The 25,075-nt window shown below is 47.4% G+C and overlaps 4 protein-coding genes across 6 annotated transcripts; 3 read left to right on the forward strand and 1 right to left on the reverse strand.

Moving 5' to 3' along the window:
* Positions 1 to 3,554: 3,554 nt before the first annotated feature.
* LOC112893573 (probable calcium-binding protein CML10) lies at positions 3,555 to 4,533 on the forward strand. Its single transcript, XM_025960976.1, has one exon. It carries the CDS (start codon positions 3,648 to 3,650, stop codon positions 4,212 to 4,214), a length of 567 nt encoding a protein of 188 aa, XP_025816761.1. The 5' UTR covers positions 3,555 to 3,647; the 3' UTR covers positions 4,215 to 4,533.
* Positions 4,534 to 7,090: 2,557 nt separating this feature from the next.
* Positions 7,091 to 10,554, forward strand: LOC112893571 (phytochromobilin:ferredoxin oxidoreductase, chloroplastic). Of its 3 annotated transcripts, none has more exons than XM_025960973.1 (9): positions 7,091 to 7,407; positions 8,038 to 8,157; positions 8,631 to 8,725; positions 8,834 to 8,927; positions 9,031 to 9,162; positions 9,243 to 9,347; positions 9,522 to 9,572; positions 9,668 to 9,855; positions 10,103 to 10,554. In XM_025960973.1, exons 1-9 carry the CDS (start codon positions 7,291 to 7,293, stop codon positions 10,185 to 10,187), a joined length of 987 nt encoding a protein of 328 aa, XP_025816758.1. In that variant the 5' UTR covers positions 7,091 to 7,290; the 3' UTR covers positions 10,188 to 10,554. The 3 variants fall into 3 exon arrangements, with proteins under 3 accessions (XP_025816758.1, XP_025816760.1, XP_025816759.1); XM_025960975.1 differs by having other exon boundaries at positions 7,093 to 7,407; positions 10,060 to 10,554; XM_025960974.1 differs by having other exon boundaries at positions 7,096 to 7,407; positions 10,095 to 10,554.
* Positions 10,555 to 13,166: 2,612 nt separating this feature from the next.
* Positions 13,167 to 14,241, reverse strand: LOC112895859 (probable calcium-binding protein CML35). Its single transcript, XM_025963856.1, has one exon. The coding sequence runs from the start codon at positions 14,086 to 14,088 to the stop codon at positions 13,516 to 13,518; it is 573 nt and encodes a 190-aa protein (XP_025819641.1). The 5' UTR covers positions 14,089 to 14,241; the 3' UTR covers positions 13,167 to 13,515.
* Positions 14,242 to 20,532: 6,291 nt separating this feature from the next.
* LOC112895891 (protein OSB4, chloroplastic-like) lies at positions 20,533 to 24,786 on the forward strand. Its single transcript, XM_025963891.1, has 8 exons — positions 20,533 to 21,044; positions 21,410 to 21,548; positions 21,782 to 21,935; positions 23,122 to 23,222; positions 23,302 to 23,446; positions 23,526 to 23,600; positions 24,192 to 24,253; positions 24,343 to 24,786. Exons 1-8 carry the CDS (start codon positions 20,644 to 20,646, stop codon positions 24,496 to 24,498), a joined length of 1,233 nt encoding a protein of 410 aa, XP_025819676.1. The 5' UTR covers positions 20,533 to 20,643; the 3' UTR covers positions 24,499 to 24,786.
* Positions 24,787 to 25,075: the final 289 nt, after the last annotated feature.

Raw genomic sequence — 25,075 nt, forward strand, 5'->3', positions numbered from 1 at the left:
TCCTGCCTACACGATCCGCCCTGCAGCACGGGCGGTCGGGTTACACCTTATAAGTGCGCTCCACGAGCGTTCTCCTTTTTTGCGTAGCGCCGTCTGCTCTAGTTTTCTCTTAACGGTTGCTACAGTACCTGGGTAGCACACGCTTTAATCCGTGAAATCTCGACTCTTCTGTACGTCTATGCTCCTACGCGTGCATGTGGCCACGCTCTTTGCGCCACGGTCTACGGCTATCGGTGCCTGTAATAGGCTACTTACTCGGAAAAATTATGTGACCCAGCAAGAGCAAAATGTAAAACTTTTTACATGCATTTTATAATGCTAGGATTTACTCCAGCATGATATCATGTATATCAGTTACAATATACTTTATGTTTATCTTGCAGGGGACCTGATCTCGACCATACTGCTGGGCAAGTCGGATTCAACTCTGACTAGTTGGCTTCATCAACAATCACCAACGACTACTCCGACTTCGCGAGAACTCTCGGCTACACGTCGCCGACTACAACGACTACTCAGTAAAATTTCAGCTTGCGTCGCCTACTACGTCGACTACTCGGAGCGACTCTGCTCTCGCTGTCGGCATACTGATCGCTTGACTACAATTAGTTAGATTTGATTCCGACTAGTTAGGATCATCACCAACAGTTGGCTACTACTCAATTCCGTGAAGAATACTCGGCGATACGCTGGCGACTATTTCGACCGCTCGTCTCGCCTAAAAAATAGTCGGAATCGACTCTACTCGGCCGGACGCGCTTCGATCCTGCCTCCTCATCATGCCTGCTCCAACACACTACTGTCAGAGATTTCATTTCAATCCGTGTCAGCGGCCGGGAGACGTTGGCGGTCACGGGACCGCAATGCGAGGCGGTGGACATGCATGGGCGTCCAAACTAGACGAGGGTTTGCGTCACGTCGCAAAATTTATTTTGAGACGAGAGTTTCACACTAAATCACTAAATGAACTCTAATTATATATGTAGATAGAATGATCTAGTTTATATTTATATTTTATGCAAACTAGTTGAATATATAGGTTAAAATTTTAAATTGATCTAATTAACCTCTCCTCCTCTTAAATTACGAGCACCGATTCCACCGGTAAACAATTAAAGACGGCCGCCGGTCGCCCAGTCGTCCGCACATGACCGTTGCAACCACGCGACAAGCGCGTTCGGTCAGCCCTTCCCGACTTGCTCTGGCATGCACGCCTTGCTCGATCTCCTTGGCATGGCATAGCGTGGCGTAAAATTGCTCGCTGCATGGAGCTCCACGTACAACACGTACGTCGTGCTCCATCGGAGAAGGTAAACTAACCTCTCACGGGCCTTGTCGCAAACAGAAAGAGTGTGTTCACGCTGAGAAACCTTGCGTTATCTCGTGTATTTTTGCTGGTTGCTGCTGCTGCATGCGCCTGCTTGTCCCGTGTCTGAAGAAGGTGCATATCTAGTCTACCGAGGACCGAAGCTTTGACCGCAGGCTAATCACATTAGCAGCTCATTATCAAATGCTGCTGCTGGTGCTTATTGCAATGACGGATTTGTAGCAGTTGCGTGCTTCCATCATGACTCGGACAACACGATGCATCAATAAGATGTCCCATGTCAGAGCTCGCCTCCAGAAACAACAACGTATTTCAATCAGCGGATGCTGCCGCGAGATGTCGGTATCAGCTAGCGCACCCGTGCCTCATGACGCGTGTCCCGCTTCCTGGTCTCGGTTTATAAAACATCTCTACCCCAAGTTGGAACAACAAACAAACAAGTAGAGGAAAGGCAGGTCCTAGCCCAACCAAAACCAGGCATTACACGTAGCGAGCAGCCGTCAATGTCTCCATCGCAAGCATTCAGTTCAATCATACAACTGGCTGGGTGCCAGCGGCCGGGGAACGTTGGGAGGCCACCTGCGTGGCGGCGGTGGGCAGGGGCACACGCCTCTTTCCCGGGGCCATTCCAATTTCCACGGGCTGCCCGGCCGGCCGGCGGGGGCGAAGCAAACAAACCAAGCGACGCGCGCCGCCCGGCCGTCACGATTCCTGGCGCTATCGTATTCGTATCTGGTGGGAAAAGGACGACGACGAGAGCGTGCGGTGGAGAGCGCGGCCGCGTGAATCCGATTTGGATCTCCATCGCTGGGTCCCTGTGCTCTTACGCTCCGGATGCATTGAATTGCTGCTGTGGGCCGTGCGGGCGAACAGGACGTGCCAACCCGGCCAACAGTGCACTACCACCTCTCCCCGTGCTCCATGTCCATGGTGAGGTGCTGAGGTGAGCTCGCTCACCCCACATCGGAGACAACAAACTAAACGAGGGAGCAGGGGCCATGCCCGTGTGCCGTCGCATTGCCCAGCATACCAGGCGCCGCGGCATTGGCTCGGCTCCATCCGCCGGTGTGGGCCAGACAAGACAGCACGCTGACCCTGCACCAAACTGTCAAGCAAATCCCTCCCCAATTCCACAATTTTTGTGCACTGAGAGACCCTCTCCTCTAGCCGCTGGCGCGGCAAAGATTATGCTGCTGGCTGGTACGGCAGCCCGGGTGGCGCGGGCCCCACCGGCCCCGCAGACAGATACGTGCGGGGCCCGCTGCATGAGGCAGCCACCAGCAGCAGCGAGCCGAACATGGCGGAGGAGGCCCTCTTTTCCTCACGCGGTTTCTCGCTTTCTCTTTCTCTTTCTCTTTTCTTCTGGTAGCCGTTCGAGCGCCGGCCACCCCCCTCCTCCCCCGCGATCACGGAGAAGGGCAAGGTGGTGGGCCCCAGTAACGGTTTCCCGTTCCGGTTCGAGCCAGCTCAACGCGGCGGCGCCATTTCTCACCGTCACCATTAGCTGTACGTGCCGTGTGCTAGGAACGCCGGCCAGGCCAACGGCGGCTGGCAATCGCCCGCGTCGTGCGGGGCACGCCGGCCGCCCGGAGATGGTGCTGTGACTGACCCGTCCCCGACCGCGGTTTCCACCGGAATTCCACGAATCTGGACGACGGCAGCGCATTGCATTTGCACGTACAAGTTTCCTAGACTTCACGGTATGCTGCTGATTTGGCGCCTGCCTGGCTCTCCACTGGGCTCCATTCAACTGTCGATGCTCTGTTTATGTTGTACCGCCACGGCCCGTCTCTTCATCACTACTGCGACCATCCATTCCATTCACCAAGAAGATCACACGTTGTTTTCCAGGATCATACCGTAGGCCCTTGTGTCAAAGGCTCAAATGATTGGTTGTATGCCCAGATGATCGTTGACCACTGGTATTAGCTGGTCTCTTTTTCCTCAAATGATATTATCCTCCAAAATGAATACTAGTTTTGCATGTGGCACCATGCTACGATTCCGGGTGTTTTGTGGGGGCAAGCAAAGCAATCCTTCCTCTTTCCTTTTTCGTGCCCGAGACGGACCTCAAAATCCAAGTGGAAACCTACTACCGTACGAGGCCCCGCAGGAGCGCGGCTTCCTCCTCCTGGGCTCGGTCGCCTCCCTGGCTTGCACGGCTCCGTGTCCGTTAACGGAAAACGCCCGGCCTCCTTCCGCCCCCGACTCTGTCTATAAATACGCCGTCTCCCTCTGAAGCGATCCCGCAGCCACCACCGCGGCGACGGAACCAGCCAAAGCCCGTGGCGGATTACCACTCGCACGCCACCAGCAACCCATGGGCAAGATGAGGATGCCCGTGCCCTCCCTGTTCCGCCTCGGCCGCCGCTCCAAGTCGCCGCCGCAGCAGGCCCAGGCCGAGCCGGCGCCCGCGGCCGGGTCCCCGCCGCGGACGGCGGAGGAGGAGATGGCGCGGGTGTTCCGCAAGTTCGACGCCAACGGCGACGGCCGGATCTCGCGGTCCGAGCTCGCCGCCCTGTTCGAGAGCCTGGGCCACGCCGCCTCCGACGACGAGCTCGCGCGCATGATGGCCGAGGCGGACGCCGACGGCGACGGCTTCATCAGCCTCGACGAGTTCGCCGCCCTCAACGCCACCGTCGCGGGCGACGCGGCCGCCGTCGAGGAGGACCTGCGCCACGCCTTCCGCGTCTTCGACGCCGACGGGAACGGCACCATCTCCGCCGCGGAGCTCGCGCGCGTGCTCCGGGGGCTCGGCGAGTCCGCCTCCGTCGCCCAGTGCAGGCGCATGATCGAGGGCGTCGACCAGAACGGCGACGGCCTCATCTCCTTCGAGGAGTTCAAGGTCATGATGGCCGGGGGCGGATGCTTCGCCAAGATCGCATAGGTTCTCCGTCGAATCCGCTCAGCCGGTTCTTCCCCTTTTTTTTGTTCCCCCCTTGACTATCCGAGCGTGCCGTGTGCGGGTTAATTAAGTGTATATAGAAGCAACGATTATTACTAGCGTTAGATTCTTTTCTCTACTAATAATAATTGGGAATCGCGAATTTCTAGTGCCTATATTGGTTGGGAGTTGGAGGCTGCAAAGCAGTGGTTCAGAGCTAGTAATTTCTCTTCATGTCTCTGATCCGCTTATTGTTCCTTCAGTTTATGAAGAGCGGATGATTGGAACCTATGGATATCTATCAAATTCGTGTTTCCTTCCATTGTTCGGAATCTGCTCCATATCCTCAACTTCATCTAAAGACTGTTTCGTCAGGTGCTGCATTCTGCAGAGTTCTTGTTTGATATTGGTTGGATCCAATGTGAATCACAGAAGATGTGCACTTTTGGTTAGCTGGATATTCGATGAGGAAAATGGAACCCTCAATTTTGCTTATCTGGATTTAGCTAAGTTATCTTCTGATCATCTTAGTTTGCAAACTTTTTGCTTAGAATTCCTGCATATGGAGGCAAGTATAGCTGACTGGAGTATAAGTCGACCTAGTTGCGTACTAATTCAGACGAACTGATTGATAAATAAGCAGTGTTGTGATGCAGGGCAAATTGACTTGCAGTTCAGTCAGAAATCTGGAATCTCTGGGGCTGGGGGAAACCAAAACTTCCCCAGGTGTTTCCAAAGTATAGTATTTCTGAATGATTACTAACCTTAGGCAGGACAGGGCAGTGGTAGGTTTGTACCTACTAATCACCAACATATATACCTTGTCAACATTTGTTAATTTCGGGGAGCAGAAAAATACTTCAAGATTGTACTATCAGAAAATGGAACATGGACTGGCCAGTGACCACGAAGTGAGGAGGAGAGCTGGGAATATTCTTGCGAAGGTGGACGGAACTGAGGGATTGTTGTTGCGTAGCTATCATTGGCATCATGGCAAGATGGAATGGAAGTGCGAATCGATCTCCATTTGTTTATCCTCTGATCCTGAATACAACAGACGATAAGATCTGGTTCCAGACATTCAGTCCATGATCTACCTGCTGGAGTATACTGCAGCCGGCACCGAGTGACACACACACACACACGGTCATATGAAACTCTGTCAGAAGTAACTAAAACGGCCGTTGCTGCTGATGTTTATACTAGTCTGCAAAGATTAGAAACTGGAGCAGATTACTTATGTCGGCCACAAGAAAGAAAAGAAAATACGAGCCCTCACGTGCGAGCCCGTGTAGTCGTGAGGTAAAAGATTGCGAGCCTTACTGAACCAGAAAGAATATCCGACACCCTGTCCGCCCACAAGACGAAAGATGTGGCCATGTGCAGTTTACGCGGTGCCAATCTGCGCCACCTGGGGTGCGAGTGTCCATCCGAGCTCGTCAGTTTCAGCGTCATCACTGCTAGAAGAAAGGTGTGGCTGGCATGCCTCGGCTCGGAGCTGCGTCGCATCTTCATCGTGGCTCAGAAAAATCGCAGCATGGTGGATTTGGGGCTGGTTGGTTAGTCGGCACTAAACTTTAGTTTTATTATTGATATTAGTATATAGTCTAATTACAAAACTAATTGTATAAATGGAGTCTAATCTGCGAGACGAATCTATTGAGTCTAATTAATATTATGCTACAGAAATTATGTGGTAATGATAAATTAATTAGACTTAATAGATTCATCTATAAAATCACCTCTATTTATACAAGGAAAAAAATTATCTTTATCTCCCTGAACTTTGGGACGAGTCCGTGTTTCCTCCCCCGTACAATACAACCATCCGTTTGGATTTTTTGACTCGCGATACCGGACACATGATCTCTCTGGCTGGTTTTTCTCAATAGTTTTGCTCTTTTCGTTATATGTTTATTTTGGCTGAATATAGTAAATCATAAAAAATAACAAAATGAAAAATCCAATTTTATTGAACTCCTCATAAGTAGATCTATAAAGTGAACATATGATATGATATAATTTAGTAAAAAAATTATGGTATTTTTAGATATATACTTTTTTATAATTAATTCATAGCTACAGTTTTGTTATTCAATTTATTATGAGCTAATAATGATTGAGCTGTAATAAAAATTTTATGCTCATTGGATCATGTATGCTTGAGCAACTGAAGAGTCTTTGATATAGCTTGGAATTTAGTTGCTCGAGCATATATGATCAAATGAGTATGAAATTTTTACTATAGCTCAATCATATAATGATTAGTCCACCATAAGCTTTCATCATAATTGGATCATCAAAACTGTAGCTATAAATTAATTGTAAAAATTATATATATATATCTAAGAGTACAACAACATATCATATTTTTACTGTATAAATCTACTTATGTGGAGTCCAATAAAATTGGATTCCTCACTTTATTATTTTTTTATTTACTATAATTTTTCAAAGATTCAACTAAAATAAATATAAAATAAAAAGAGTAAAATCACCGAGAGAAACCAAGCAGGAAGGTCATATGTCCAGTATCGCAGGTAAGGAGTCCAGACGGATAGTTTTATTGTCTAGAGAGGAAACACGTATTCATCCCAAAATTAAAGGAGGAGATTTTTTTCTTTATGCAATTAGTTTTATTATTAACTTATATTTAATTGCTCTATTTAAAGCCAGTCAGCTTATAGGTTGCTAAGAGACTTCAGTTGGATGTAAATGGAATGGAACGGCCAAGGGCAGAGCGTTCGCTGCTAGTCAGGTTCACGCTGAGCCCAAAGCCACGGGCCGGCAGAATAGAACGCCGGCCGGGTTGGGCTGCTCTCTGCAAAAGCAGAATAGTTTTTTTTTCCCCTTGCTTGTAGTTTTGGGGAAATACTAGGTGATGTAACCGGGGCGTCAGGGCGAATTTTCTAGGATGGAAACGGAAAGGTCCCTTCCCCGTGTGCGTGAAGCTTTTCGCCTTTTCCCCACTCTTCCCTTTCTCTCTCATCTCTTCCGTTCCCGTCCCAGCTCCATCTCCTTGCTCGCACATCCCCACCCCACCGTACGAGATCTCCCACCGTAACACCTCGGAGCTGAAATGAGCGGCGGCGGCGGCGGAGGCGGATTGGGCGCCGGCTTCTCGTACCAGAAGTTCGTCCACGTCGCGCTGGAGCAGACCCGCCTCCGCACCGCCCTCGCCCCCCACCCATCCCAGGTTCTTTCGCTTCCCTGCCTCATCTCCTGGGATGCCCGTTCTTGAGCTCCTTCTACTGTACTACTCTGCTTCTTGCTACTTATATTTTGCCTCCATAGCTGCACTACTCTAACAACCGTATCAACCTACCGTGGCAACTATATATCCGTCAAAAAATTTGTGTATGCTGGTCTTAGTCAACGTCAATCCCAACTCTGAACCAGTAGGCTACATGGAGCCCTACAATCTGTGATTTGATGCTGTCATTGGACTATACGTTTGGTATTAATTAGTGAGGCCACACGCACTCGTAATGCTCGTGTTTGCTGAAGAAGCAAGCTGGCTGCAGAAATATCTATCCTGCATCTTTAATCTGAAAAACAATTTGACCAACCTAGGAGGAACCGAGGAACTAGGTGGCTTTTTAATCAAGAAAAAAAATAAGCAGCCAAATTCGTCTCTACGAGAACTTGAACTTGGCTAGTTGGCTGGTCCATGCCCTCGATCAACTGAGCTAGAATCAGTTCTTCCTGCATCATCAATCTTGAATACCATAGAAATTATATGTTCTAAAATATTAGTTGGCGTAAATCAGTTTTGTCATTCTCTTCACCGTGCGAAATTTGACATTTTATCTCATCATGCTTCCAGGAAAAGTTCAAGTTCATAAAAACCAATGAGGATAACACTGTTTTGAATGCTCTCTCATTCAGCGCCCCCAAGATTAGACTGCTTCGGAGCCTGGCAATTGAGCAGAAAAACTCGGTTCAGGTATTCGGTCTCTTCTGGGTTGATATCCTCCATTTGGAAAGTTTGTGTGAAGTGACACATAACTGAAATACAAGTTCAGAGTTGGGCATCTGTTCTATCTTCTTATTGCAAGAAGTGTTTTTTCCTTTCTTCTTCTTCTTCTTCTTCAAAAAAAAAAAAAGAAATTACCTTTGTGCTTCTCCGGTATATATGTCTGCTTTTTTCCTAACAAGGGTTTGTTAATTTGTGAAATCCAAAAGTGCTTCTGACTGCTTCACGTTGCAGTTTCATTTCTCCAATTATGTTAATCTATCCTAATTTCAGGTTCTAGTGTATTAGCATTTTTCTTGAATCTTCCTTGGAACATATATTTTAACAATGTAGCAAATGATAGCCCACCATGTTTAGACTTCTCGGTTTCTCATTTTACCATTTTGCTTACTGTTGATGGTCTCATCTTGGAGTGCTTATGATGCGCATATATGCCGGTGCAGGTTCTTGACTTTGCTGCCTTCTCAGAACCTGAATATGACCTTCCTATATTTTGTGCCAATGCTTTTACATCTCCTGCACGTAGTATTATTGTCTTGTAAGTGCCAGAAATGATTGCCATTGCAAGAAAAATTGTCCTTTCATCATGCAGTGCCTATGCATGAATTTAAGTATACCCTGAATGAATAATTTAGACTACTTTCAGGGATCTGAATCCTTTGTACGACACCACTGAACACGAGGATTACAGGGAAAAATACTACAGGAATTTGATGCCTCATATACACAAGTACAGTGAGGTATTTTGATCTTGTCCTTCATCCAGCATAATACTTCAGAAACTCGAAGCCTTCGTGTATTTACTTTATGTGTAGCTCGATGTCTTTAATAGATGAAATGCAGCTTCTGCCCTGGGGTGGCAAAATTACAGGCGAGTCTCTGAGATTCTTCTCTCCTATTGTTATCTGGACAATACTTGAGCCAACTGAGGCCAACCACCAAGTTCTATACTCAGCCTTCATGGATTACTACAAGGTGCGCGCACAGCGTTTATGTTTTCTGTTTTCTTTGGTTTCTTTGTGCTGCCAGTAGTTCTCATTATTATGGGCATTCAGGTGTGGCTCGAATTAATGGATGAAGCAGTTCAAGAAATAAGCGTGGAAAAAATTGATAGAAATAGAGAAGCACAACATAAATATCTCACATGGAGAGCTGAGAAGGTTTGATTGATTGTCCGCTGAAACCATTATGTTCATAAAAGATTGTATCAATTGGGTTTATATACTTAAGAGTATCAACCGTATTGAACTACCGCTGCAGCTTAGCTGGTGTCCAACTTTCTTGTATGTAATACACCGACCACTCATCACCCTGTTGTTCTGTTTAATTTTCAGGATCCTGGTTATCCACTGTTAAAAAAGTTGATTGGTGAATGTGCTGCCAAGGTTGCTTTCTTGTCTTCACCGTGACAGCATAAGTGTAGTTACTTTCTATTATTTTTAAGGCGTTCTTTGGAGTTTATTGTTACCTCCATATACAGGATTTGGTGAGAGAGTTTCTGTTTGAAGGAGTCGATTCGCTTGGGACAAAGCCATTCCTGCAGTATTTCCCCGAATATGCACAGAAAGATGGGACGGTAAACAAGAAGCGGAGTATGATTGGGAAGTCATTTGAATCTCGGCCTTGGGATGCTCATGGACGGTTCATCGGCGATGCTACAACATCGGAGTATGATGGATAGCAGCTAAGCTATTCTACTTCATTTAGCTACAACAGCCGCGCTTATTTCTCCTTGTTGTTCTTGATAGCGGTTTTGCTTCTGCACAAATGCACATTTCTGTACGCATTGATTTTCGTCTCCAAGCTTTTTCGTCGCATGCCAGATTAATTCTTTTATTTTAAAAAAAAGATTAATTCTTGTGTGTTGTACAGACCTGCAATTCCACTCGTATGACTTGTAGTTGTAGTTTGGCAGCTACAGCTTTCGTTGGGAAGAGAGACAGGGATGGAACGCGTGGAGGCTAAGGAAACTAGTGCTCACGGCTCTCGTGTCGGCCTAACCGCCTAACCGCAGCAATGGACGCACAGCGCCACCGACTCTTGCCATGGACGCCGTCTGCATGAACTGCAGTGCACCAAGGGGCCCTACCGGCGGGGTAGTGGTGAGCAGGCCTTTGATGGAGGCGCTCGGCGTCTGGAACGTTGATCGGGCGAGCGGCACAGCAGAGAAGAAGAGGCCACGCGGAAGCAGAATGGATTGGTTCGTACAGGAGCGGTTGTACATTCGTGGGCCGTGGCCCTTGTTCGCGGCCCAACGGGAGAATCCCACGCAACCGTTAATAAGGGTGCGTGGAACTGATTCTCCACTGAATTCAGCGTGAGACATGTCAAACAGTTTTTCAAAGATAAATAATTTTTTTAGAGAGATGTGATTCTCTGTTGAATCTAGCGGGAGATTTCAGCAGGAGATTTGTCAAACAGTTTTTTAGAAAGACGTGATTCTCTACTGATTCTACGAGGTGATTCTATGAAATGATCAAAGAGACTGGAAGCTGAAAAAAATAGCTTCTTCTGATCTATAAAGTGATTCTCCATCCTAATTTTAAGAGTTTTTGCTAGAGAATTAAAATATAATCACTTTCAATCGTAGAATCACTTCTCCGTGGCCTCGTAGAGTTGAAACTAGGTCTACTTAGAGGCAACTGGGCAAGGTTCACATATTCCCATCCCATAGGGCGATACAAGGAGAGGCATCTCCATGGTCGTGCACTCATCAACGCTTGCTGCGGAGCCGGAAGCAACCGGGAAGCTGCCATGTCCATGCGAACCTAGGCCTCGCTGAAAGCCTGAAACAACCGAACAAACCATGCCTCGAATCCTTTTACCGCCCCCCCCCCCCCCCCCCCCACCAGTCAGCACAGGTTACACAGCGACGCCTGTCAAAAGGAAAGAAGATCCATGTGCATGCGCACGCGCACCCGCGGACAGGGAGAGGCACCAGCAAAAGACGATTGTACTCTGCAAAAGTGCTTAAGTAAAGGTCTCTCGCTGCTCTCTTCCCGTTCAATTCACCGTGATTCAACAACTTGAAAGAGGCACACCCCAGCAATGCAAGTGAACAAGACAAACTTGGCTTAGGTGTGAAACCAGCGCCTAACCAGCCATTAGGCCTATGAGCTATGAGCTAGTACATAGCTCTAAGCACTGTAGGAGAGAATCCTTCCAATAATCTGGCTCTTAGCACATAGCCCGTAATATAAATAGTTCCACACGTCATCCTCACGTAATCTTGAAGTATATGTATAAGATTATCTCTGGATTAAGATTAAAAGACAGCTCTTCTCTCTTCTATTAAAATATAAAAAAATATTCTATGAGCTAGCTGAACAGTAATCATTGGAGGAGGTCTCATGCTTTCCTTGAGATTTGGAGAGGGCTCTTCCTAAACCCACTTGCTTTGTTTGTAGTTCCTGACCAATCCACCACCCCACGCCCAACCCTAAACTAAACATGTCTCTAGCGCATTGGCAAGCAGCCAAGCTCCCTACACATGCAGGCATGCAGGCCAGGCCCCATCTGCTTGGAGCTGCAGAGATTCACCAGGCCAGAGCCAGAGAAAGCAGCTGGCTAGCTACGAGCTCCATCTCCACTCCATGTACCATGTGAGAGCTCTGCTCCAGCTCCGCGACACCGCAAGGGGGAGCAGTAGGTGTGAGTGCTGGGACCATCCTCACGGCTCACGAGGACGGATGGGGACCTCACCTCGCATGTGACTGCTGCGAGCTCTGCTGTTGCTGTCATCGCCTCCACGGAACCGGCCGCAAAAGCTGCATGGAAACCAGCAAGAAGCTTCACTTAAATTACCTGGGGGAGTTTCCTGAGAAACAGAAAAAGGACAGCATAAACAATGGAAGCTGCAGGCTAATCCCATGGGGAGTCGCGACCATTGCGCTAATGACCATGCCAAGGTATAATACAGTACAAAGGACCTGCCACTCCCGTGTAGGTACGAATGGAACAAATATTCCCTTGGGTTTATTCGGTCAAATACTGCACCACTGGCAGGCTACTCTGCTTTGACCGGACCCCATGCATCATGTGCTAGTCATCCAAGGACGTGTCACTGTAAAATAGCAGTGATCTGGTGGGCGAGCGCACGGATTAGCCAGAAAGTTGAGAGGTTTCAGAGCAGCTGTATGTCACCAGCTACAATGCTCGCATGTCGGCAACAATGCATCACCGGACCAACATGCACGCAATCGATGTGCAATTTCCCCCGCCCCAAATGCAAGTAGGACCCGAAGGCTGGAATGCTCTTAAGCCGGTCAAAGGAGATGCTGTCAGCGCCTCGGGGTTCTTCGAAGAAATTCCAAGGCAGTTTACAAGTGAATCTTCAGGGATGGAAAAGTTGCCGGGCAACTTTGCTATCATCTGCATGCCTGCTTCTCCTCTGATGATGGTTCGCTGCAACTGATAAGATGTTTGCTTCAAGCACAAAAAAGAGACGAAAAGGCGGCACCGCACGCTTGGAGAATAGTATAATACTGACTGCAACTTGTGAACGGAAACTTGCCTTGCAATTCTCTTTCTGGAAGCTGACGGCCCCTTTGAACGGCAGTAGAAACGGCAGGGCTAGATTTAAGATTAGAGCACACAGTTTTCTGTCTGGGAAGGGGGGGGAAAACAAAGACGGCAACCATCTACTGTATTCTTGATGATCCAAGAAATCACATCTGAACTAGCTAACTGAACAGTGCTGGCAAATGATAAGGAAGCTGGCCAGAAGTAACATGCTAGCTAGATGATGGAGAGGAACAGACAAAACCACTTTGCCCAGTCAGCAGCACGGGCGCGGGCTCGCCACGTTGCCATCCGAACCACACGTCCGCGGGGAGCCCGGGGTGGAACGTGGTGGCACGCAAATTCGAATCTCCAATCATTCATCCGACGCAAACAGCCGAATTTCCTCCAAATCTCGACGCCGCAAGCCGTTGGCAACAAATACAATCTCGACATACAGTAGAACATGCACCTCCGGCTACTGGTAGGAATTAGTAGGATTTAAATATAAAGAAAAAATTGAAAGAACCAAGCATTCGCCTTGCCGTTATACTCACTCTCTCGCGACAAATAATTTTACAACGAGCTTGCATTTGCGTGCACGGGGCTTTCGCTAATCGCGCATGGATTAGCAGCCCAGCCAACAAGCGCTTTTAAATTTTTAATGGAGTGCTCCGTCCTACTAGTAGGTGGTTGGTAGCAGCAGCCTATCATCCTGCGCGCCCAAAAGGAAAATGATCTCGCCATCGCCAGCGGCTTCGTCTCTGTGCGCGCATCAGGGCCGGGGCCATCCCAATCTTTTGTTTGGTCAGGTGACGAGCGAGGGGATCACAAGAAGGTTGGTGTTGGGGCGGCCGTGGTGGTGGCGTTCATCATCATGCGCGCAAAGTCCTGGAATCCGACAAATCCGTCGCCGTCGGCGTCGACGCCGCCGATCATGCGGCGGCAGTCGTCGAGGCTGCAGCCCTCGGCGCCGCCGCCGAGGATGGCCTCCATGACGGCGCGGAGCTCCTCGGCGGTGATGCGGCCGTCGCCGTCGGCGTCGAACACCCGGAACGCCTCCATGAGCTCGTCCTCCCCGCCGGGTGCGGGCGGCTGCGCGGCCATGGCGGCCACGGCGTCCAGCTCGTCGTCGGAGGGCTCCCCGTGGCCGAGGCGCCGCAGCACGGCCTCCAGCTCCCGCCGCGGGATCTCCGCGGGGGACAGCGACAGCACGGACCGCGGCGTGGAGGACCGCGCCAGCGTGTCGTCGGAGGAGGACGAGGACGCCGACGCGAACGACGGCGCCTCGCTGCGCGACAGGGAGCGCTTCCCGCTGCCGTCCTTCCTGCTGCCGCTCCACGACCGCTTCGGGGACGGGAGGGAGAGCTTCCTGGCCAGAGACTGGACGGAGAGCTTCATCTTCTTGCGCTGCTGCTTCGCCGCTGCCGGTGGGGATGAGAGGGAGGCGGTGGTGGTGGGAATGGAGGGACGACGAGCGAGAGGTGGGAGATAAAAAGGCAGGGGCGGGGGCGGGGGCGGGAGGGGAGGGAGTGAGCTTCGCGGAAGCTTCGTGGGGCGCCGATTTTTCGGCTTCGTCCCGTCCCCTCCGGCTCCGGTTAGTTATTACTATTCTCTCCCTCCTGGGGACTGCTGCGGGCGGATTTATCTTCTTCGTTTGCGCGCCACCCGGATCGCCTGCGCGAGCTGGAGGCTGTTGCAACGCCTGTGGCCTCTGCCTTTTTAGGGCTAAAAACGAAAAGAGAGGTGGCAGCCACCTTGTTCATCGAGTTGGCAGGGGCAGATGGTGACGGTGTTGCCAAAAATAGCTGAGGCGTGATGTACATGTGCTATCTTAGATGGAGCGCAAGGATTAGGTTAGGCCTAACGCTACAAATCGGGACGCCAGTCGGTCTCAACATCGACACCTGGCATGGAGCGGTGGTTCGGTGGTTCCACAGAGTGTCTAAGGAGGCTACAGGAGTAGCAATCTCTTCGCTTTGACAAAGAATATGAGCATTTACTCTCTAATTTCCACGTGCGTTGCGTTGTGAGAAAGAAAAAATCTAGAAATATGTCTTTACACGGCTAAAGGAAAACCAACTTTCCTGGAACAAGTATGAGTGGACCATTTTTTTTCCAATTCACTGTTGATATGATCGATCTCAAGTAAAGTTGATACACTCATCTCTTCAATTCTTTTTTTTATCAAAATTTCACTGTTACTTGTATGAGTCATGACTAGAGGTTACGATTTTTATCCTACGGTTCGAATGAAAGTGTCATATTACGTACAACGAGTTTTCATATTACATGCAGTTCTTGTGTGTGTTATTGTGGACTTATCTTCTGATAGCAAGTACTACTAAAATGGAACTTGCAGTATCGTGCGTCGTGGGCACAGAGGATCTTGACTATCATTTTGGGATGGACAAGGTAGGTCCTCGTAGGAGTATGTGGGGCCCCACTCCACCATCGTTTATTCTATAGCCTCCTGCCCTCCTGTGCGTTTGGTTTGTTTATTCATGTCAAGGTGGGGATAAAAAATGAAAGGAACAAAAGTCTTGCTAGTTTCAATTTAGCTTGTGCCCTTATAAAATTCTGATACTCTGCTGGCCTTTCGTTTTTAGCTGTCGCTGAGAAGCCTGTTTAGCTTCAAGATGTTCCGGTTTATAGCTGGCGGTGCTAGGACCAAAAGGTGCAGATTAAGGGTCCCTTCATTTTCGGGTCTAAAACCCGAAACATCTAAAGTTTAGAGATTCGGCACCGAACCGACCTCTAATTCGGCCTCTAATCACGCGAGTGTCCTTCCTTTATAGACCGCGATTCTTTAAAGGGAGCGAGCGCTCTAAAGTTTTTTTAGAGACCTCTAGGGGAAAGATAGCCGGTTTGCTCAAAAGCACTGTTAACCGCATCATCGTACATCGGTTGCACCCTAAATGAAAAAAACTGCTATCTCTATAAATATATCTTTTTTATGCTATAAAATAACTCTCTCCCTCCCTCCCCCTCTCTCTCTATGGAGTGTGTGTGTATACATACACACACTTGCATGCATGGTAGTAGTAGGTACGTTTGTTTACTAGAGTTGATGATTTTGTTGTTGACCCAATTAGCATGGGTGATCAGGGTTGTGATTGGTTGGTAACTGACGGTGCATGCGGTGACTTTTATACGTTGGTAAGGTAGGGAGTTCAGATTTTGAAGCAACAGCCGACGACTTGGAATAGATTAGTGGCCAGTTTCAGATACTACTGAATCTCGGCTACTCCCTCCATTTTAAAGTATATTCAAATTGTAGGTTATTTTAGCAAATATATATATAGATTTTAATATGTATCTAGATATACACCATATCTCGATACATATTAAAAATTTAATATTATGTATTTAGATTTGTCAAAACGAATCTATCTTATTTTCTTAAAATTAATATTATGTATCTAGATTTTCTTAAAAATTTAATATTATGTATATACTAGCCATTAGATCATCTCTTTTTCTTTGAAAAAAAGAGAGAATCATCTCATTTTGGAGCAGCTGATGTGCAGACCACGACTGTTCATGCTTCATGAAAAAAAGATACCCGATCTGTATATGATTCCATCTATTTCAAAATATAGTTCGTTTTAGTTTTTTTTAAAAAACATTTTCTATTTACTATGTATCTAAATATAATATATGTGCAGATGCATATCAAAATCTATGAATCTGGAAAAAAATAAAATGATCTACATTTCAAACGGAGGGATTACATGCATGTGTACTTGTATGTACAAAGCATCTCTATGTCGTGTGTCTTTGCTGTGGATCCGAGTAGTTAAGAAGATGGTGTGCTGCAGGGCAATAAATTGAGCCCCCTGGTATAGATAGAGATAGATACACATGTCGTTGCACTACCGCTCGGTTTGTTTGGCCGGCATGCAGCAGTAGGATCGGAGCTGGATGAGGTAGGGAGTTTCCAGGAAGCTTCCGGCGGCGGTCATGGTCTGGCCCTCCGACGATCCTCATGCTCGATCGAGGTCGTCTCGATCATCTCCAATTCTCCACACGATCGACAAGCAAGGTTGGCGCAATCCTGGCCACTGCGCACAGACAGCTACGTACAGCAAACGACAGGAGGGCAGCGAAGATCGAGCGGTTATCTCAGCTGGTTCAGCTCGATCAGGCTCTGGGAGTTTTGACACGGCTAGTCGTAGGCCTCCACCACCACGCACTTCCCAAAACCGTGTTGAAACCTGAAACCGACTTGCTTGGTGGAGGTCGCGGTGATGATCTGGCTCAGGCGCACTACACGCTAGCTTCTGCACCTACGCGTCCTTCCTTCTTGATTAGTTGCTCAATTAGCTGTGGTTTTGTGTGGTAGCAGTGTATTACTAGTACCTTGGCAGGCACGATTGGCGTGGCTGCGGTGGATTGATCATATATACATGAGATAGCAGTCAGGTCAGCCCAAGCACTGCTTATCTTTCTCAGTTGCATTTCCAAGCAACTGCAACAGAACCTTTTTCTTCTTCTTTCTTTCTTTCTTTACATAAAGAAAGCTAAATTATCCTGTACCAACTATATATATGCTGTTCGTCTCTGAAATTTTGAATCAATGATTGCTGGTCCAGTTTTCTGACGAACACAGTATGCAGTCAGGTGACCGAGCAGGTGACGATAGATCGACAAATGTCGCATCAGCAACCTTTCTTCTTCGAAAGAAATATATGCGCAGCATCAACCTTTTCGATCATGTATGGTGATGGTCTTATGAAAATGTTGAGCAGCATAATACTACTGCAGCAGCTAGCTAGGGTTGCGGGAGCTGCGTGTACAGGACGCGGTGCGGGACAAGGAATTAATTAGAGGCACCAGCAGCAGCTTTGTTGGGAGCATGTGTCGCTAGTATATAGACAGATTAAATGGATGGATGGATGGATCGATACTAACTGGATACATGAAGCTAGCCACCCACCCATGTGAGCTGCCGTTGGGAGGGAGAGCTGGTTTGGTGGGTGGCCAGTGCGAGCTACCAGTGGTTCAGTGCGAGCATATGCATTATGATTGCAATCATGAACGAGACAGAGCACTGATCATCATTGAACGTCGCGGATCTAGGCCTCCACGAAACTATTTCTTTCTTCTTCTTTTTGCCAATTTACATTTACCGTGCAGGTGCAGCGTCTCACACCTGGTAGGCCGGCCGTGCAGAAATAATAATTCTGAACAAAATGGCCGCAGCTTATTGCAGTGGAGGAGTGCGCGCTGTTGCTTGCGGCACCAAATTACTAGACAAGTATGCGAGCTAACGAGAAGGTGATTGGTCGAGTTCAAGTAATTATAAGTTTTTGTGGCGTTAAGCTGAAAGAAACCGGTGCTCGCAGCCCAAGGAGGAGGGGTGAATTAGATAATTTTAAAAATCTTAACCTATAGCTCAAACTATTAACATAAAACATAAACTAATACATATAATCGATATGCAATTACAGTTCAACTAGTGTGAAAATCTCATTCTAAAGAGTTTTGCAATCTATAACCAATCCTATCAAGATACTACGCTAAGAATGTAAAGACACACAAGTTGCAATATGAAGCGCGGAAATGTCAAGGGGCGAGAGGAAGCAAACTCTTGACGCGTGATTTATCCTTTGGTATCGGTAGGTACAAAGCCACCTCTAGTCCATATTGTTGAAGAGTATTATTTCCCGATCACCAAGTTTGTTCCAGAACTCTTCTTGACTTGCCACGAGAGCTTAGCCACCAAGACTCCTGTCAAGTCGCAGTCACCTTGATGCCGCTTTCAACTAAGGAGCTTCTTCATAAAGGATGGGGTCTCCACATCCTCCACACAAAGCCGTCAGCGCCGCTCCACACCATGCCGGAGGGTCAAGAACTTGCCGGCGAGCCACCAAGACTCCAAGGGACCGGCTCTCTGAGATACAACTTGTGCTTCACTTAAGAACCAGTACACAAGGCAGCAACGTCTTGCTCACTCACTCTCTCTAGAACTAATCCTAGCACTAACACTCTCAAAACTTATGTTAAACCTAAAGATGTGATCGATAAGCTCTTTGATTGGCTTGAAGAACTTCTGTGGATAACTTCTCACAAACTCCAACAATCTCAAATGATCCGAAGTGAGACTTTATATATACTAGAGGGCAGCTCATAACTATTTGGTTGGCTTGGAGAATTTCTTCAGAGTGTGGGTAACTTCTCATAAATTCCAACAACCTCAAATTATCCGAGGTGAGATTTTATATATATTAGAGGGCAGCTCATAGCCGTTGATTGCTTTTACCTAGAAAAGCATAAAGCGTCGGTTAAACCGATGGTACTCAGCCTGACTACTGGCCGTTGAACTCCAACTGGCATCATCTGCTGATGTCATTTCACCGACTGGTTGTGAAGACTTTGCTTGGGAATCCTTGTGGGGCCAAAATATGCGTACTAAGTAACCACAGCACGCTTGCACCGACACCTTCTTTCGCACCGTCGGTTTAACCAATACCTCTGTCATTTTTTCACTTATTTGGCGTGTCATCTCCTCGTTGCACCGACGCCTCTTTTCTTATACGACGCCTCCATTCTTAGAGCGTCGGTTCAATCGGTGTTACTCTGATTTCTTCATTTGATCGTCATATCAACTCACCGAAACACCGATTTATATAAGTTCATGCCGTCGGTTTAACCGGTCGACTGATTCTAGCTGGCATTTGTCCGATTTGTCGCTGCGATCATTTGGATATTTTGACTATACCTTGGATATTTTGACAGCAAATTCGACCATCTTATATATAGATTGAACTCCATCTATAAAATCTAAAAATTCTACAAATTTAAACTCACGAACTCGTTAATCCCATTAACCGTATTACCACACCATCACTAAAATTATAATCATACACTGACGGGGCCACGTCGCTTGCATACGCCGTTAGCGCGGGGCGACGAACTGTGCACCCGAGCGCGGCGCATGTTTATTTGTCTCGCTCGCAGCTGTGGAACCGCCCGGGCCGTGCAACAATTTCCTATAGGGGATTGGTGGCTCGTGCGTTCGTGCGTGCGCGCATCGACTCAACCCTGACGTAGCCGCTGTACTCATGCGCTTGTCGCAACTCGCAAGCAGCAGCTAGTAGTAGCAGGTCGCCTGTCGTGTGCCACGCGCATCAAATGGATCGCCGGCGCCCAGCAGCAGCAGCAGCCGGGAGTCCGCGCGCGGTCGCCGGCGGCGGCGGGCTGGGCGCCACTTGCTAGCTACTAGCTCATGATTCATGAGGTGGGTAGCACGACAAAGCACGCTTCTACTCCGTCTGCCCGGCCGCTTCCTTGGTGCTTCAGGCCGGCGAGCTCCCATCCAGACTACAATGTCCGGCCGGAGCAAAGGTCGCAGCTCGCACGCCACGCACTGCTACTACTACTACAAGAACACGCAAGCCAACACGTGCTTTCTTTGTTTCTCACCACGACTCCTACTTACTCGAACATGGATGGATTGCACCACACTCAAGTTCGCTCGGGCTGTCTTGCTTTGGGCCCGAAATCAGTTCAGGTTCTGGCCCGGCCCAATATGTTGGTCCGCCAATTGTGACACCTTTTTGCTCAAGACGCAAGTCAATGTTTTCCATGCAAGAGTCCAGTTTCTCTCTTTTTTGTCTGATCCAAGGGCGAGTTGGAGACGAACAACTTGCCTGTGTAGGTGGGATCTTTTGGTTGCAGAGTTCTCTTGAATTTCAGAAAGAAATGGTCGCTTATCACATCCTCTCTCGCCGATGACGAGGTTGTTCAACCGTCCAAGAGCCCAGCGGGGCCCACTGCACCGGCCCACTATCAAACCCGCCTCCTCTCGCAGCAGTCCACGGCTCCACGCCCTCCCTTTCACCTGGACACTGTGTTCCCTCCCCCCATTCCACCCACCCTGTGCCATTTCCGTTTCCTCCTCGCCTCCCCTCCTGCCGGCCACCTGCTAGGGTTTAGGGGTTTGCGACCACCATGCACCACCACCTGTCGCGCCTCCTCAGGCACCGCCTCCTCCTCCTCCCCGCCGCCTCCGCCGCGGCCTTCTCCACGTCCTCCAAGAAAACCTACGCACGCCGGGCCAAGCCGCCGCCAGCGGAGCCCGCGCCGGCGAGCACCGGGGAAGATGCGGCGGCCGTCTCTCCTGTAGCCGAAGCGGCGGCGGAGGCGGAGGCGAAGGCCGCGTGGCAGAGGGAGAAGCTCCCGGGCGAGCTGCCGCGGCCGCCGACCATCCCGTTCCAGCCCAAAGTGGCCAACACCGTGCGCCTCGTCGGCACCGTCGGCGCGCCGGTGCACTTGCAGCGGACGGCCGACGGCCGCTTCTCCGCGGTCTCCGTGCTCGTGCAGGACCGCCGCGTCGACTTCCCCAGTTTCTGGTGCGACGATTGCTTCCCTTCCCTTGTTGCTTTTCTGTACTGCCTGCCGGTCATCGGTTAGTACAGTTAGGTAGTGCTTGTAACTGGAGGGAGGGCGTAAATGTTCCGACGTGAGAGTCATTTCATCACCTGGGGTGCTCCCATATCACAGGTTTTGGTTTTGATTGTGTGGAAATGACTTAACTAAATGGATTGATGCTTTATCTGTACAATTGCGAGGTGAATCGACCTGTTTGACTGCAACAATATCACGAATTGATGCTCTATCTGTACGATTGTCTCATTTTCTAGAATATTCCTATGCATAGATTTTCATTTTCCTTTGCATTTATGTATTCTGATGTCACAGTTGTTTTCTTCTTCAGGGTTCCCATAGTTTTCAAAGACGACTTGGCACAAGTAGCTGCTTCCCACTTGAAAGAAAATGATCTTGTCTATGTGTCTGGGCAATTAACTTGTGATGTTCCACCTCTCAAGCTTGATGATGGCCAAGCAAACATTCAGGCATGTACTTCTTTCACACAACCTTTTTTTACGTTAGTCTGTTCTTTGTAAAATAGCATGAAGGAGTAATCAGATGCTCTGCTCATATATTAGGACCTATGGTTGGATTTTAGCTATTATACTCTGCTCTGCATTTCACAATAAAGAAAAATTGAGCAATTTTAACTCTCTCTCTCCCCGTGATTAATGAATGGAGCCAACAGTAAAACTGACTACATGGTAATCTGCTCTAGGTTTTAGCGCACTTACTGTCATTTGTTGATAGTAAAGTTGTCGAAACGGATGTCGTAATCAATGAGGAAGAAGGATTTATGGAAGTCGTCAAGGCTGAAAAGAAGGTTGAAGAAAAAAGAGTCAGCTCTAAATATCCACCGGGCACAGTTTCAGGTACTATATATATTTATCTTAACCACACCCACCTGTACACCCTGAGCCCTGCTCCAATATGATAGGTTCACTTTGTTTAGATCCTCTTAAGGGATTTTCACACCTGTAATAATAGCTGAAATCAATAAAACTGAACCATTCAAGCAGTTGGTTATGCATCTTCGATATTTTTCATGACACTTTGTTGGTTGTCCATGATGGGCATTAATAACATGAGATACCTTTCTGGCACTTCTGTTGGCGTGTGCATTGCTTTTAGTCTCTAATTGATGAATTTGTTTGTCTAAATGTGATTACTATTTTGTTGATCTACAATGTCCTTTGCTGGAAGAGATTTGCTAATGGGTTATGACTCTCAGAGCCATCTTGATTCCTGAACTAATTACTATGATGTAAGGGTGTGTGGAATGAATACAAGAAAGAGGAGGTAAGAGATGTTTTTGGCATTTGGACTAGAGTCCAGGCCCCAGCTGCATCAGATGCTAGCTACATTTTCCTTGAGTCGGAGCGAGTTGAAGCTCTATTGCCATGGGCCCACCTGCTGTAAGCCTTTTGAATAAAAGAGGAAGATGCTGGCGAGAGCTAGAGAGGACGGAGAGAGGGCGGGTCACATGGTTGGAGAGAATAATTTTTTTATTATTGTTAGTGGGACCATGTTTTAGAGCTAATTTTAGAAACTAGCCTGATAGCCTCTGTGTGACATTGAGGTGAAAGGAAAGAAGTTAGCCACTCTACTATTGCTCATGCTCTAACACTGGAAGCATCTATCGGTACACTTTCACTGCACTTATTGGTCATGATTACTGATGCACGGTTTCATTTACACCTACATATAAGGTGGGCAAGCAGTTAGCTGTCCTAGGATCATTGCAATACACATAACTGATATGCCAATATAGGCCATATATTTTTAGGATATCGTGTATGTTTGTTGCACTTGCAAAGTACATTACAGGGGTATGCAACTTTATTAGGATACTGTTTGGATAAGAGGAATTTTGAATCTTAAGGATTTTGTTCAATTTCAAATTATTTTTTGTAAAAAAGTTCCAAATGTTTCACCTCATCCAAAGATGCCGAAAATATTCTCTCTTTTTCTCATAACTAGTTCCTGTAATGTGATTTCAGTTGTAAATTATAGATAACTTCTGCAAATTCTGATGATGACATGATATTGGATTCTCAGGTTACAAAAGCATGCGGGATAAGTTCAATAAGCTCTGGAATGATGTTATAACGAGACCACAAGATTGGACTGATAACCGGCCACAAAAGAAGAATGGATCTGTGAGCATACTACTTATAGAAGTTCATTCCCTTAAAAAAAAATACAGTTTGTAAGCTACTAATACTCTGATAAACTCAGATAAGTGCAAAATATCCTGATTTTAAGAACAAGGTTTCAAAAGAGGCACTCTGGCTCGACAGTGCACCAACGGCAGTGCTTGGAAAGCTGGAGGATTTGGTCTTCGGTAGTGGTTATGCTGCAAGCAAAGAAGATAAACCTTACCGTAATGGCACGCAAAAGGGAAAATTTAACCCTTTTTTCACCTTCCTTTGTTTATCTGTGTTTTTTTTTTGTGTTTGCAGGTACCGGTACAAACTGGTCGAAATTTAGGAAGAGCCCAGATGCTTCTGCTGTGTCAAAACTAAAACCTGGAGAGGGTATGAAATCTGTTCTTTGTTCCCTGCTATTACATCCCTTACAATGCATATCTGCATGTTCAATTGTTTAAAATCTATCTTGAGAGCCTCTGGGTATTCTTTTGGTTCCCTTACCATGCATAGTGCTTTTTTTTTGGCAAGTGATATGTTCTCCATTGCTATGTGTTTGCACATATAGATTGTATTGCATGTTGATGGCTATAGGGTTTAGGAATGGAGATGTGCATATAGCACAGGCAAGGGCTTACACCAAGGCCAAGCTCTTATATCCATCATGACAGCAAGGTCTCTTGCTTTCTGGCATCAACAATAGGTTGTTCTGTTTAAAGTGCGTTGAGTTAGTATCGGCTGTATAACGATGACTAGCGCACTTGAGCTGGAATAATTCAGACGGTTCTGCCACAGCTGGTATCAGAGCTGTAGGTTTACTTTTACAACTGCAGTATCTCTTTTCCCCATTCATCCAACTTGATAAATTACACTTTCTCCAGTAACGTCTGATAATTTCTTAAGCTAAACATTCCCTTTTTCTTGGCACAGAAATAGCTAGTTTGAACCTGTTTCACTGATGTCACATCATTTTGCTTTCAGAGGAGTTGTGGCGAGACCTACTGGACAATCCAGCGAATTGGTGGGACAACAGAACAGACAAGGTGTGCATAAAGGGTAGAAAACACATTTCAATTTTATTTTCATGGTCGGATCTGTGCAAAACATTGAGTTGTCTGGTTTGGACATGCAGCCCACACCAAACTATCCTGATTTCAAGCACAAGGACTCAGGCAAAGCTCTGTGGATAGGAACCAGGTCACCTCAATGGGCTGTAGATGCGCTTCCTCCCTTGAAATTTAAGGGAGGCAACAAGGGTGCAAGAAAGCAAGAGACCTTGCTGTCATGATGGATATAAGAGCTTGGCCTTGGTGTAAGCCCTTGCCTGTGCTATATGCACATCTCCATTACTAAATACTGGGGCTGTCTTTGCGTAAAGGCGTGTGGCAATTATCTTATAATTATACATGCTAACACCTGATTCAGGTAGAGTACTAAACAAAATTCATGTTGAGCCATTGTCGTGTCAGGATCAGGATGTAAATAGTTTCCAAACTGATGCTGTTACTGTCTCATCCTGTCGGCTTAATTCATATACCTTTCAAGGCCCCGTTTTGGATATTGTACCCCTTTGCTATTTGCTCACGTTTGTTGCCGCAAAATTATCTTGGGGTATTTTGGGGGCCCGCTGCAGTCTGCGAGATTCATGGGTATGGCCCTATAGGCCCATTAAGAGCCTGTTTGGGTGGGTGGGTCCAACCTTGGCCCATAGGAACGTTACGTGATCCCGGGCCTGCCCATATGGCCTTATGGCCATAGCTACGTTGGTAACCTTTTGGAGTAGTTGTTTTCTTTGATTTTGCTTAAATCTTTGATTGAGTTATGCTGAGCTTCTTAAGGTCAAACTATATGCTGAGTGTACCAAT

The sequence above is a fragment of the Panicum hallii genome, chromosome 5 (assembly GCF_002211085.1).
Source record: "Panicum hallii strain FIL2 chromosome 5, PHallii_v3.1, whole genome shotgun sequence".
NCBI classification, from domain to species: Eukaryota; Viridiplantae; Streptophyta; class Magnoliopsida; order Poales; family Poaceae; genus Panicum; species Panicum hallii.